This window comes from Dipodomys ordii, unplaced genomic scaffold (genome assembly GCF_000151885.1).
Source record: "Dipodomys ordii isolate 6190 unplaced genomic scaffold, Dord_2.0 Scaffold3, whole genome shotgun sequence".
NCBI classification, from domain to species: domain Eukaryota; kingdom Metazoa; phylum Chordata; class Mammalia; order Rodentia; family Heteromyidae; genus Dipodomys; species Dipodomys ordii.
The window spans coordinates 1,426,790-1,439,053 of NW_012267219.1; the positions used below are offsets into that span (position 1 = coordinate 1,426,790).

A 12,264-nucleotide genomic window follows, 5' to 3' on the forward strand; every position below is an offset into this window, starting at 1 on the left:
CACGGTCTCTCCTGCCCGGGCTGGCTTTGAACTGCGATCCTCAGATCTCAGCCTCCTGAGTAGCTAGGATTACAGGCGTGAGCCACCAGCGCCCGGCGTGCCTGGGGTTTGAATTCAGGCCATAAGCACTGTCTCTGAGCTTCTTTTTGCTCAAGGCTAGCACTCTACCACTTGAGTCACAGTACCACTTCCAGCTTTTTCTGTTTATGTGGTACTGAGGAATTGAACTCAGGGCTTCATGCATGCTAGGCAAGCACTCTACCACTAAGCCACATTCCCATAGATCTCAGCCTCTTGAGTAGCTGAGATTACAGATAGGAGCCACCAGTGCCTGCTTCAGAATTCTTTTTTTTGGAGAGGGGGGGAGTGGGTGCTAGTCTTGGGGCTTAAACTTAGGGCTTGGGTGCTATATCCCTGAACTCTTTTTTTATTTTTATTTTTTTTGGTTCCAGTCATGGGGCCTGAACTCTGGGCCTGGGCGCTGTCCCTCAGCTCTTCAGCTCAAGGCCAGCGCTCTACCACTTGAGCCACAGTGCCACCTCCAGCTATTTTCTTTTTTGCTTATGTGGTGCTGAGGAATTGAACCCAGGGCCTCAGGCATGCAAGGCAAGCGCTCTACCACTGAGCCATCTTCCCAGCCCCCCTGAGCTCTTTTGCTCAATTAATTGTAGGTAAGAGTTTCAGGGCCTTTCCTACCAGTGCTGGCTTAGAACCTCTATCCTCAGATCTCAGCCTCCTGAGTAAGCTAGGATTACAGACTTGAACCACTGATGCCTGGCCTTCAGAAGACTTTTTAATGCATTTCTCTGACAATGAAATTGGAAGGAAGGCTGGGTGCTGGTGGCTCACGCCTGTAATCCTAGCTACTCAGGAGGCTGAGACTGAGGATCAGGGTTCAAAGCCAGCCTGGGCAGGAAAATTGGTGAGACTCTTATCTCCAATTAACCACTAGAAAACTGGAAGTGGTGCTGTGATTCAAGGGGTAGAGCTCTCACCTTGAGCTGATGAGCTGAAGGACAGTGCCCAGGCCCAGAGTTCAAGTCCCAAGACTGACCCAAAAAAGGAAGAAAGAAGAAAGAAAGAAAGAAAGAAAGAAAGAAAGAAAGAAAGAAAGAAAGAAAGAAAGAAAGAAAGCAGGCAGGCTGGGAAGGTGGCTCAGTGGTAGAGTGCTTGCCTTGCATGCCTGAGGTCCTGGGTTCGATTCCTCCGCACCACATAAACAGAAAGCCAGAAGTGGCGCTGTGGCTCAAGTGGTAGAGTGCTAGCCTTGAGCTGAAGAGCTTGGGGACAGTGCCCAGGCCCAGAGTTCAGGCCCCATGACCAACAACAAAAAACAAAAACAAAAAACAAAAAATTGGAAGGAAGGCTTAGGTGTGGAGGATGTTGCTCTTTCTTCCCCTTGCAGATTTCTCTATTTGCTCACAACAAAACAAGAAAGAACAACCAAACATCTTCTGGGTTAGACAGCCATGCCCAGGGAGCTGGGATATGTTGGAACTGGGGAAGAAAATAAAATAAGAAGGGAAGCCAGAGTTTAGGAACGGGGAGGTGGCCAGCTCCTTATCTTCCAACTTTAAACACAAAGCTCTCTTTGACCCCCTTTACAGGGCTCCCCACTCCAGTGAGGTCACTTGTCTGAGCCCAAGGCTGGAGGGTGGAGGGGGGGTGCTGTTGGTGAGGACTGGGGTGTCTGGGACAGGGTGGGGCAGCCCCCTCCTCCAGGATAGAATCGCTTCATTGTGGACTGAACTGTGGCCCCAGGCACTGCCCCCACCCTCTGCCCCCAAACCACCCTCTTGGAGACACAATAGGGGCTGTGTGCTAGCCCCAAAGAGATGTTTATTCCAGGGCCTAGAAAGAGGCAGGATGGGGGCTGAAAAGTAAGTGCCCTAGTAGGGGGTTGGGAGGGGGTAATCAACGTTTAGTCCTTGCTTAATTTCTGTGTCAGGAAGGGAACAAGTCCTCTATATCTTCCTTCTAGATTAACCCTGCACTCCCCAAAGGAGGAGCCCTGGTAGAAAAGGGACATCTCTTTTTCCAACCTTCCCTTTCCCCAGATGAGGGAATCGCGAGAAGGGAAGGAGCTCGCAGCCATGATGGGCTTGCCTGGGCCCAGCAGGCAAGGTTGGAGGCAGCTTCAGATCCTTGGACTATTATTGGAAGAGGGCAACAAGGAGGATGGGAGATGGAGGTGCTGGAAACTTGTGTCCAGCTCCCTGCTACTTACTCTTTGTTCTGGGTTGAACAGTGTGTCCCGGGACTCTGAACGGGCTGAGTGTGACCGGCGATGCGGAGAACCAATACCAGACGCTGCACTCGCGCTATGAGAGATGTGAAGTGGTGATGGGCAACCTCGAGATTGTGCTCACAGGCCATAATGCCGACCTCTCCTTCCTGCAGGTCAGCATGCCTGGTCCCCACCGATTCTCATATTGGGAGAACACCCTCTGCTGGGTCCAGAATTCCTAAGACTCAGTAGTTCCTAAATTCCCAACTCAGGGAGACAGTGACTCCGTAAGTCACTGGAATCTGGGACAGACCTGGGGCTACAGACCTGTAGTCAGGGACATATAGGGGCAGGCAGTATTCTATGGTGATGCAGTGCAAGCAGAGACTAATGCAAACAGTCACTCGAGACAATGAGGAAGGGACTAACAGGACCCTTGAGACATAAGGAATTCTGAGAAGAAAAGAGTAGAATATACAGATCCCTTAATTATTTCTGGTGCCAGTCTCCATTCATGGAAATGTCACAGTAGTGTGACATAGCCACCTCCCTACTCCAAAATAGGAATTAGAAAGAATTCACAGAGGCTGGGCACAGTGGTGCACAGCTGTAAGTCCAGCCATTTGAGAAGCTGAGGTATGATGATTGCTTGAATCAATGAGTGGGAAGCCAGCCTGGGAAATGAGTTAAGGATTGGCAATGAGTTAAGAGGAGTGGAGGGAACAGGACTATGGCTGAGTGGTAGAGTAATTGACTAACATGTGCTAGACCCTGGGTTTGATCCTCAGCACTGCAAAGAAGAAGAAAAAAGTGGGGAGGGGGAAGGAGGTAAAAATTCCTTTGTGCCTTACAGAGAAAGGACTGAGACTTTAGTTCATTGTCCCTGTCACTAACATGCCGTATTCCATCACAGTGGATCCGAGAAGTGACAGGCTATGTTCTGGTAGCCATGAATGAATTCTCTGTACTACCATTGCCCAACCTCCGAGTGGTGCGGGGGACCCAGGTCTACGAAGGGAAGTTTGCCATCTTCGTCATGTTGAACTACAACACCAACTCCAGCCACGCTCTGCGCCAACTCCGCTTTACTCAGCTTACTGGTCAGTTCCTGGCAATTCCTTCTGACCCTGCCTTGAGCCACCCTGCAGGGTGATGACCTGAGGCTACTCATTTTAAGTGCCCTTCCCAGGGTACCTTTCTTTGGCCACTGTGGACTAAAGTCCTACCACTTCTTAAACAAGAGGGCCCTAGTAGAAAGCTGGAATTATCTGCACCCAGAGGGATCGTCCTTACATCATGATGGGGCTGGACTTGAAGGTACATCTGTTACCTCAAGTACAGTGTAGCCAGGCATTGATGGCTCATGCCAGTAATCCTAGCTACTCGGGAGGCTGAGGACTGTGATTCAAAATCAGCCTGAGCAGGAAAGTTCATGAGACTCTTATCTCCAATTAACCACCCAAAAAGCCACAAGTGGAGCCATCCTCTAATGATAAAATGCTACCCTTGAGCGAAAGGCTAAGGGGGCTGGGAATGTGGCTTAGTGGTAGAGTGCTTGCCTAGCATGCATGAAGCCCTGGGTTTGATTCCTCAGTACCATATAAACAGAAAAAGCGGCTCTGTGGCTCAAGTGGTAGAGTGCTAGCCTTGGAGCAGAAAGAAGCTTAGGGACAGTGCCCAGGCCCTGAGTTCAAGCCCCAGGACTGGCATGCACACTCATGCACATGCACACGCGTGTGCGTGGGCGCACACACACACACACACACACAGTATGGTCAAGCCAAGTGCTGGTTGCTCATGCCTGTAATCCTAGCTACTCAAGAGGCTGAGATGTGAGGATTGCAATTTGAAGCCAGTCCCGGCAGCAAAGTCTATGAAACTCTTTGTGTGTGTGTGTGTGTGTGTGTGTGTGTGTGTGTGTGTGTGTGAGTTGTGGGGCTTGAACTCTGGGTTTGGACACTGTCCCTCAGCTCTTCAGCTCAGGGTGAGCGCTCTACCACTTGAGCCACAGCGCCACTTCGGTTTTCTGGTGGTCTATTGGAAATAAGAGTTTCATGGACTTTCCTGCCTGGGCTGGCTTTGAACCGTGATCCTCAGATCTCAACCTCCTGAGTAGCTAGAATTACAGGCGTGAGCCACCGGCGCCTGGCTTTTTTTTTTGAACAGTCCTGAACTCTGGGCCTGGACACTCTCCCTCAGCTCTTCAGTTCAAGGCTAATTCTCTACCACTTAAACCACAGTGCTACTTCCAGCTTTTTCTGCTTATGTGGTGCTGAGGAATCGAACCCAGGGCCTCGTGCATGCAAGGCAAACACTCTACCACTGAACCACCTTCCCAGCCCTGCATGAAACTCTTATCTCCAATTAATCATCCAAAAAGCCAGAAGCAGAGCTGTGGCTTAAGTAATAAAGTGCAAGCCTTGAGCAAAAAAAGCTCTCGGACAGTTCCCAAGCCCTGAGTTCTAACCCAGAACCAGCACACACACAGACACACAGACACACACACACACACACACACAAAGTACAGTGTACCTTAAAGTCCCACCTTCCCTGGAATCCTACTTTTACTGCCTCCCAAGCTCACACCAGCTGGAGGAATCTAGGGGTTAAATACATCTGAGCACCTTCTATTTATTCTCTCTGCCCTGTCACTTGGAAAACACTCAGACTTGGGGGGAAAGCCTTGAGTCAGGATGTCCTAGCCTTTTTCCCTTCCCCTCCCCCACTGGCTAAACCGGATTTGGACAGGTATCTGAGGAGGTTGCTCTCATCTGACTCCTCCTCTAAGAAAGCCAGCCTTTCCTGCAGTGTTGATCTAATTGGACACTTGCCCTCCCTGCCCACCCCTCCTCTACTCCTGGGTCTCCCAGGTCCTTTTGGACTGGTGGGGAGATGGGAGAGAGGAGTTGTGTTATAGCCTTTAACCTATCACTTTTCTTCCCTCCCTACCTCAGAGATTCTGTCAGGGGGTGTTTATATTGAGAAGAATGACAAGCTGTGTCACATGGATACAATCGACTGGAGGGATATTGTGAGAGATCCAGATGCTGAGATAGTAGTGAAGGACAATGGCAGAAACTGTGAGTAGCTGTCATCCAGACTGCTCCCCGTGTTCCACCAAGCCAGAGCCACTGCTTTCCCAACTCTATTATATCCTCCTCTCCACTCAATAATCACCTCAAGCCTCTCCAGACAAGGGCCTGCCAGAAGGGAGTCTCCTGGAGTTCAAACCACAGAAGACATGCATAGCACCAATGGCTCATGCCTATAATCCTAGCTATTTAGGAGGCTGAGACGGAGGATCACAGTTCAAAGCCAGCCCAGGCAGGAAAGTCCATGGAGACTCTTATCTCTCCCATTTACCACCAGAAATCTGGGAAGTGGCACTGTGGCTGAAAGAGTGCTAGCCTTGAGCAAAAAGCTCAGGGACAGTGCCCAGGAGACTTGACAGGAAGAAAGAAAGAAAGAAAGGAAGGAAGGAAGGGAGAAAGAAAGAGAGAAAGGGAAAGGAAGAAAGAGAAAGAAGAAAGGAAGGAGGAAGGAAGGAAGGAAGGGAGGGAGGGAGGGAGGGAGGGAAGGAAGAAAGGAAGAAAGGGAAGAAGAAAGGAAGGGAGGAAAGAAGGAAGGAAGGAAGAAAGGGAGAGAGGAAGGGAGGGAGGGAGACAAATCTCTTGGGCACCTCTTTCTGATCATAGTCTGGACAGTGCTCTGGCCACTCATGGACACATATTCTGCTGAGTTTACTTTGCCCAGGAGAAACCAAGTTTCTGAATTAGGGCTGAGGCTGAGGTTGGCATTTGCCCAGTCCCTCCCCTTCAGCTGCCCAGTGGGTGGTATGGGGGTGTGGCTCCACCCTCTGATGACAGGTTTACTTGGCCCAGCCCTGGCTCTCCAGGGGTAGGGAGGGACAGGGCCTTGGCTCTTACTTCCTAGGATTGAGGTGCCTGTGTGCTGACATCATACCCTATTGGTTGAAGCCAGCTTTTCTCAGTCCTGATGACCCTCTGTATTGCCTTCTTTCCCAACCAGGTCCCTCCTGTCATGAGACCTGCAAAGGGCGATGCTGGGGTCCTGGACCAGACAACTGCCAGACATGTAGGTTTGAATTTCCTTCTAAAACCTTCAAATTCATACACTTTCATAGCCCTGCCTACCCAAGCTGCCAGAGTAGTGGATGGGAATTGTCTCAGAATTCAATCACAAGAGCCCTAAAGGGTCATGCTCTGTCCCCTTCTGTAGTGACGAAGACCATCTGTGCCCCGCAATGTAATGGCCACTGCTTCGGGCCCAACCCAAACCAGTGCTGCCATGATGAATGTGCAGGGGGCTGTTCTGGCCCCCAGGACACAGACTGCTTTGTACGTACTCCTACCATCTGCCTGGGCTCTGAAGTGGGAGTGTGGGCCGTGGGGAAGTGGTCAGGGTACATGTGTAACATGAATTTAAGGAGTCTCTGTGTTCCCAGGCCTGCCGACACTTCAATGACAGTGGTGCTTGTGTGCCCCGGTGCCCACAGCCTCTCGTGTACAACAAGCTAACTTTCCAGTTGGAACCCAATCCCCACACAAAGTATCAGTATGGAGGAGTCTGCGTAGCCAGCTGCCCCCGTAAGTGTCATGCGAAGGAACAACCGTGAAGAACCAAGATTTCTAAAACAAAATTTTAGAGGCAAAAGAGATCAAGCTGGGCTTATGCTTATAATCCGAGCTACTCAGGAGATTAAGATCAGAAGATCCCAGTTCAAACCCAGTCTAGACAGAAGAGTCCATGGACTTCAATTATTCAGCAAAAAGCTGGAAGTGGAGCTGTGGCTCAAGTACAGTTACCATCCTTGAGGAGGAAAAAGCCAAATGAGAGCCTGAGGCCCAGAGTTAAAGCCTCAGTACTGGCACAAAGAAATGGGGTTGGGGGACAGATCAAGTTACCTGACAATTGGGGAATTTTAGTGCTAAGGGGAAGGGGAACAAAGACCCAGAGGAACATCCAGCGGTCGTTGACAGATTTCTTGGTCTCTAATTGCACTGTCTTCTCCCATAGATAACTTTGTCGTGGATCAGACGTCCTGTGTCAGGGCCTGTCCTCCTGACAAGATGGAAGTAGAGAAAAACGGGCTCAAGATCTGTGAGCCTTGTGGAGGGCTGTGCCCTAAAGGTGAGCAGGAAAGGGTAAGAAGTTACGAAAAGGTATTCTTTCCCTTGAGGCTGCTCAAGAGCCATGCCCAATGACTCTTCTGTGTTTACAGCCTGTGAGGGAACTGGCTTTGGGAGTCGCCATCAGACTGTGGACTCAAGCAACATTGATGGGTTTGTGAACTGCACCAAGATCCTGGGCAACCTGGACTTCCTTATCACCGGTCTCAATGGGTTAGAGCTCTACCTTCCCTCTCCTTCTCCAGCACTCATCTCCTCCACTCACACCATTCATTTCATTGACCTCAATCATCCCTATAGGGAAACTGACTAGAAATCTAAGTCATAAAGTCTTATGCGTTGCAAAGGACTATTGTGCCGGACACTGGTGGCTCATACCTGTAATCCTAACTACTCAAGATGTTGAGATCTGAGGATTTTGGTTGGAGGCTAGCTTTCTTTCCAGGTAGGAAAGTTCGTGAGACTCTTATGTCCAATTAAGCACCAAAAAGCCACAAAAGTGCAGGAGTAAAGCTCAAGCGGTAGAATGCTCACCTTGAGTGAAAAAGCTAAGCAACAGTTTCCAGGCTCTTAGTTAAAGCCCCAGTATAGGCCAGGAAAAAGAAAAAAGACCTATTATGTTTCTAAACCACTGGAGGGTAGATAAATCTCCAGATAAGGTACACCTCCTACCCTTGTATTTTTTGTACATATTCCTTAACAAGAACTTTGTTTGATGGTGGTGGTGGTGATATGGGTGCTAGGGATTAAATTCATTGCCTCACACTGGCATACTCTACCACTGAGCTACATTGGTAGCCCTAAGAACAATTTTTTTTTCTCTAAACAAAATTAGGTCTCACAATGTAGCCCAGGCTATCCTCAAATTATCCTGCCTTCTGAAGTCTAGGATTACAGATGTGATATTCTTAGTGCATTGTATCAAGGATGGTATCATTTTTTCCCCCCATCACTGACCATGGGGTCTCTGGTTATTTGTTAGTTGGTATCTTCTAAGTTTTTCCTACTGAAAGGTTCGTTTTTCCCCTTTGCAATCATGTGCTTGCTTGAGTTAGTTATTATGATGATAGTTGCCAAATGGTAATTATCTACTTCTATTTTTTCCTTCTGCATTTACTTGTTGGCATTCCGGTGTTAGAAAGAGTCTCTCCTGGCTCAGTGGTAGAGCGCTTGCCTTGCATACATGAGACCCTGGGTTCGATTCCTTAGCGCCACATAAGCAGAAAAAAGTTGGAACTGGTGCTGTGGCTCAAGTGGTAGGGTGCTGGCTTGAGCTGAAGAGCTGAGGGACAGCACCCGGGCCCAGAGTTCAGGCCCCACGACTGATTAAAAAAAAAAAGTCTACTTCTTACCTATTTTATTATTTATTGGGTGTTAATGATCAAATCCAGGGCTTTTTGCATGCTGGGGGCAGTACTCTGCCACTGCCCTAAATGTCAGCTCTAATTTTTTATTTATTTAGTTAGTCATGGACTTGAACTCAGGGCTTGGGTACTATCTCTGAGCATTTTTGCTCAAAGCTACTACTCTACCATTTCGAACCACAACTCCACTTCCTCTGATTTATTTTATCTGTGTGAATACTTACCTTTATTCAATGGTCTATGGTCCTTTTCAATCATTCCTTTTAGTTTTTAGGTGTGTCTAATTTGGCCATTGGAAGTCCTTCACACTGGTTTCCATGTTCTTTGAGTGTGTTCTCTTCCCTTATTCTTTGAGTACTTCCTTACTATTTGGCACAAGATGCTCCAAACTTACTTTTGTTTATCCCTGCTCAGGTTATTTCTCTAAGGATCTCTGTTTATTTTGAGCAGAGAATGACATTTAGAAATCAAATTCAGTAAGGCTGAGGATGTAATTTGCCTAGCATGGACATGTCCCTGGGTTTAATTCCCAGCCTGCACACACACACACACACACACACACACACACACACACACACACAATAAGCTAACTTTTTTTTTTTTTTGCCAGTCATAGGGCTTGAACTCTGGGCCTGGGTGCTGTCCCTCAGCTCTTCAGCTCAAGGCTAGCGCTCTACCACTTGAGCCACAGCGCCACTTCCGATTTTCTAGTGGTTTATTGGAGATAGGAGTCTCACGGTCTTTCCTGCCCTGGCTGGCTTTGAACCGCGATCCTCAGATCTCAGCCTCCTGAGTAGCTAGGATTACAGGCGTGAGCCACTAGCACCCGGCATCCCTTCTTCTTCTTTTGATGATTGTACTAGAGATTGAACTCAGGGCCTTGGACATTCTAGGCGAGGGCTCTACCTTTGAACTATGCCTCCAGGCCTACCTTTCTAGGTTATTGATTAAGTTATAATATTCTCTCCAGAGATCCATGGCACAAAATTCCTGCACTGGACCCTGAGAAACTCAATGTCTTCCGGACAGTACGGGAGATCACAGGTAAGAGGCTCCCCTTTTGGGGAGGAATAAATAAACCACTGACATGAACTGTTCAACTGCTTGAGAAAGTCATGTCCCAAGAAACAAGGGAAGAGCCTGAAGAACCTGACAAAGACAAAAGGGGAGAATGTTCTATGCTCATACGCCTTTCCAACTCTTCAGGTTACTTGAACATCCAGTCCTGGCCTCCTCATATGCACAACTTCAGTGTTTTTTCCAACCTGACAACTATTGGAGGCAGAAGCCTGTACAAGTGAGTACGGGGAGGGCTGGCATCTCCAGACAGAGAAGAAGGCAGCTTTTCGTGCAGTACAAGGCTTTGTGTCACACAGCAGACTCTTAACTCCACCAATTTGCTGGGGAGAAGGCAAGAGGATGGGAATTCTCTTAGTGAGGGATTCCCCTCCCCGTCATTCTGATAAGCTCAGAGCAATGAATCCCCTGCGTGTTTAATTTTCCCTTTGTAGTCTCTCCTTCTCACCGGGTTTCCTTTATTCTCAGCCGGGGCTTCTCCTTGTTGATCATGAAGAACTTGAATGTCACATCTCTGGGCCTCCGATCCCTGAAGGAAATTAGTGCTGGGCGTATCTACATAAGTGCAAACCGGCAGCTCTGCTACCACCACTCTCTGAACTGGACCAGGCTGCTTCGAGGGCCTTCGGAAGAGAGACTAGACATCAAACATAATCGACCCCGCAGAGAATGCGGTGAGAGGAGGGCCTGCTGGGGGTGTGGGGTGCCATCAACCTGGGAGGAAGGGAGGAAGGGAGGTATGAGACTAGAAGTGGTCATGACGAAAGGGACTTGCTGGAGACCTCAGATTCCTCTCCTGATCCAGCCTTTTTTTTTCTCTCTCTCTCCAGTGGCAGAGGGCAAAGTATGTGATCCTCTGTGCTCCTCTGGAGGATGCTGGGGCCCAGGTCCTGCTCAGTGCTTATCCTGTCGAAACTACAGCCGAGAGGGTGTCTGTGTGACCCACTGCAACTTTCTGAATGGGTAACATGAGGGGAGACCATCAAGAAGGAGTAGGGCCCAATGCCAATGGCTCACACCTGTAATGCTAGCCTCTCAGGAGGCTGAGATCTGAGGATCATGTTCAAAGCCAGCCCAAGCACAGAAGTCTATCTTCACTTCAACACACACACACACACACACACACACTGAGAGTGGAGCCTGGGGTGGAGCTGTTCAGGTGGCCCCTGACAGTCTGTCAGCAGCTTTCTGAATCTGCCATGGCGCAGGAATGGAGTAGGGGTCCGCATGGCAGGATAGGGGCGTAAAGGTCAGGGCTTGGAAATTACAACCTTCTCATCTCTTCCACTGCAGGGAGCCTCGTGAGTTTGCCCATGAGGGTGAATGCTTCTCCTGTCACCCGGAATGCCAACCCATGGAGGGCACTACTACATGCAATGGCTCGGTACAGTCACACTCCCTGAGATCTCTAATGCAGACAGAGAGGGCCATACTTGGAGCACTCAGGGAATGATATGACCAAATCTCCAGCCCAGCCCAGGGAGGCCAGATAATGCTAGAGTTTGTGTATAGAGGATCCTAAATGGCTGGGTTGGTCTTTACTGAATGACATTACCATTAGGATCACATTCTTCCTGACCTTCTCTCTTTTACTTAGGGCTCTGATGCTTGTGCTCAGTGTGCTCATTTTCGAGATGGGCCCCACTGTGTGAACAGATGCCCCTATGGAGTTCTAGGTGCCAAGGGCCCCATCTACAAGTACCCGGATGCTCAGAATGAATGTCGGCCATGTCATGAGAACTGCACCCAGGGGTCAGTGATGAGCTGATAAGAGGAGGTCTGGGCATGGGTAGGGTTGCATAGAACTAGGGCAAGGGATTCAGCAATAAGAAAGGAACTGTGATTTAAGAATCACTCCCACTGGATGCTAGTGGCTCACACCTATAATCTTAGCTACTGGGGAAGCTGAGATTTGAAGTTTCCGGTTTGAAGCCTGGGCAGGAAAAGTCCATGAAACTCTTGGGGTTTTTTTGTTTTGTTTTGCTTTTTTGTTGATCATGGGGCTTGAACTCTGGGCCTGGGCGCTGTCCCTGAGCTCTTCAACTCAAGGCGAGAGCTCTACCACTTGAGCTACAGCACCACTTCCCATGAAACTCTTATCTCCAATTGACTACTTAAAAAAAAAAAAAGGCTGGTACTGGTTTATCCTAGCTACTCAGGAGGGTGAGATCTGAGGATGGAGATTTGAAGCCAGCCTGGGCAGGAAAATCTGTGATACTCTTATCTCCAATAAACTACTCAGAAAAATCAGGAAGTGGCTTAAGTGGTAGAGCTCGAGCCTTGAGCACAAAGAGTCTCGGGACAGCGCCCAGGCCCTGAGATCAAACCCAAGGACCTGTAAAAAAAAAAGTAGAGGGGCTGGGAAGGTGGCTCAGTGGTAGAGCACTTGCCTTGCATGCCTGAGGCCCTGGGTTCGATTCCTCAGCACCACATAAGCAAAAAAGAA

General features: G+C 49.0%; 1 protein-coding gene across 1 annotated transcript in view; it reads left to right on the top strand.

Annotated features, from left to right (window-relative positions):
• Positions 1-12,264, top strand: part of Erbb3 (erb-b2 receptor tyrosine kinase 3) — a 26,697-nt gene that overhangs the window by 3,279 nt on the left and 11,154 nt on the right. The window contains exons 2-15 of the mRNA XM_013021557.1: positions 2,249-2,400; positions 3,141-3,327; positions 5,182-5,307; positions 6,257-6,322; positions 6,467-6,585; positions 6,693-6,834; positions 7,265-7,378; positions 7,470-7,590; positions 9,712-9,785; positions 9,948-10,038; positions 10,287-10,492; positions 10,649-10,781; positions 11,112-11,202; positions 11,416-11,570. Of these exons, the coding sequence (XP_012877011.1) occupies positions 2,249-2,400; positions 3,141-3,327; positions 5,182-5,307; positions 6,257-6,322; positions 6,467-6,585; positions 6,693-6,834; positions 7,265-7,378; positions 7,470-7,590; positions 9,712-9,785; positions 9,948-10,038; positions 10,287-10,492; positions 10,649-10,781; positions 11,112-11,202; positions 11,416-11,570 (1,777 nt within the window). The remainder of the gene's footprint in view (positions 1-2,248; positions 2,401-3,140; positions 3,328-5,181; positions 5,308-6,256; positions 6,323-6,466; positions 6,586-6,692; positions 6,835-7,264; positions 7,379-7,469; positions 7,591-9,711; positions 9,786-9,947; positions 10,039-10,286; positions 10,493-10,648; positions 10,782-11,111; positions 11,203-11,415; positions 11,571-12,264) is intronic.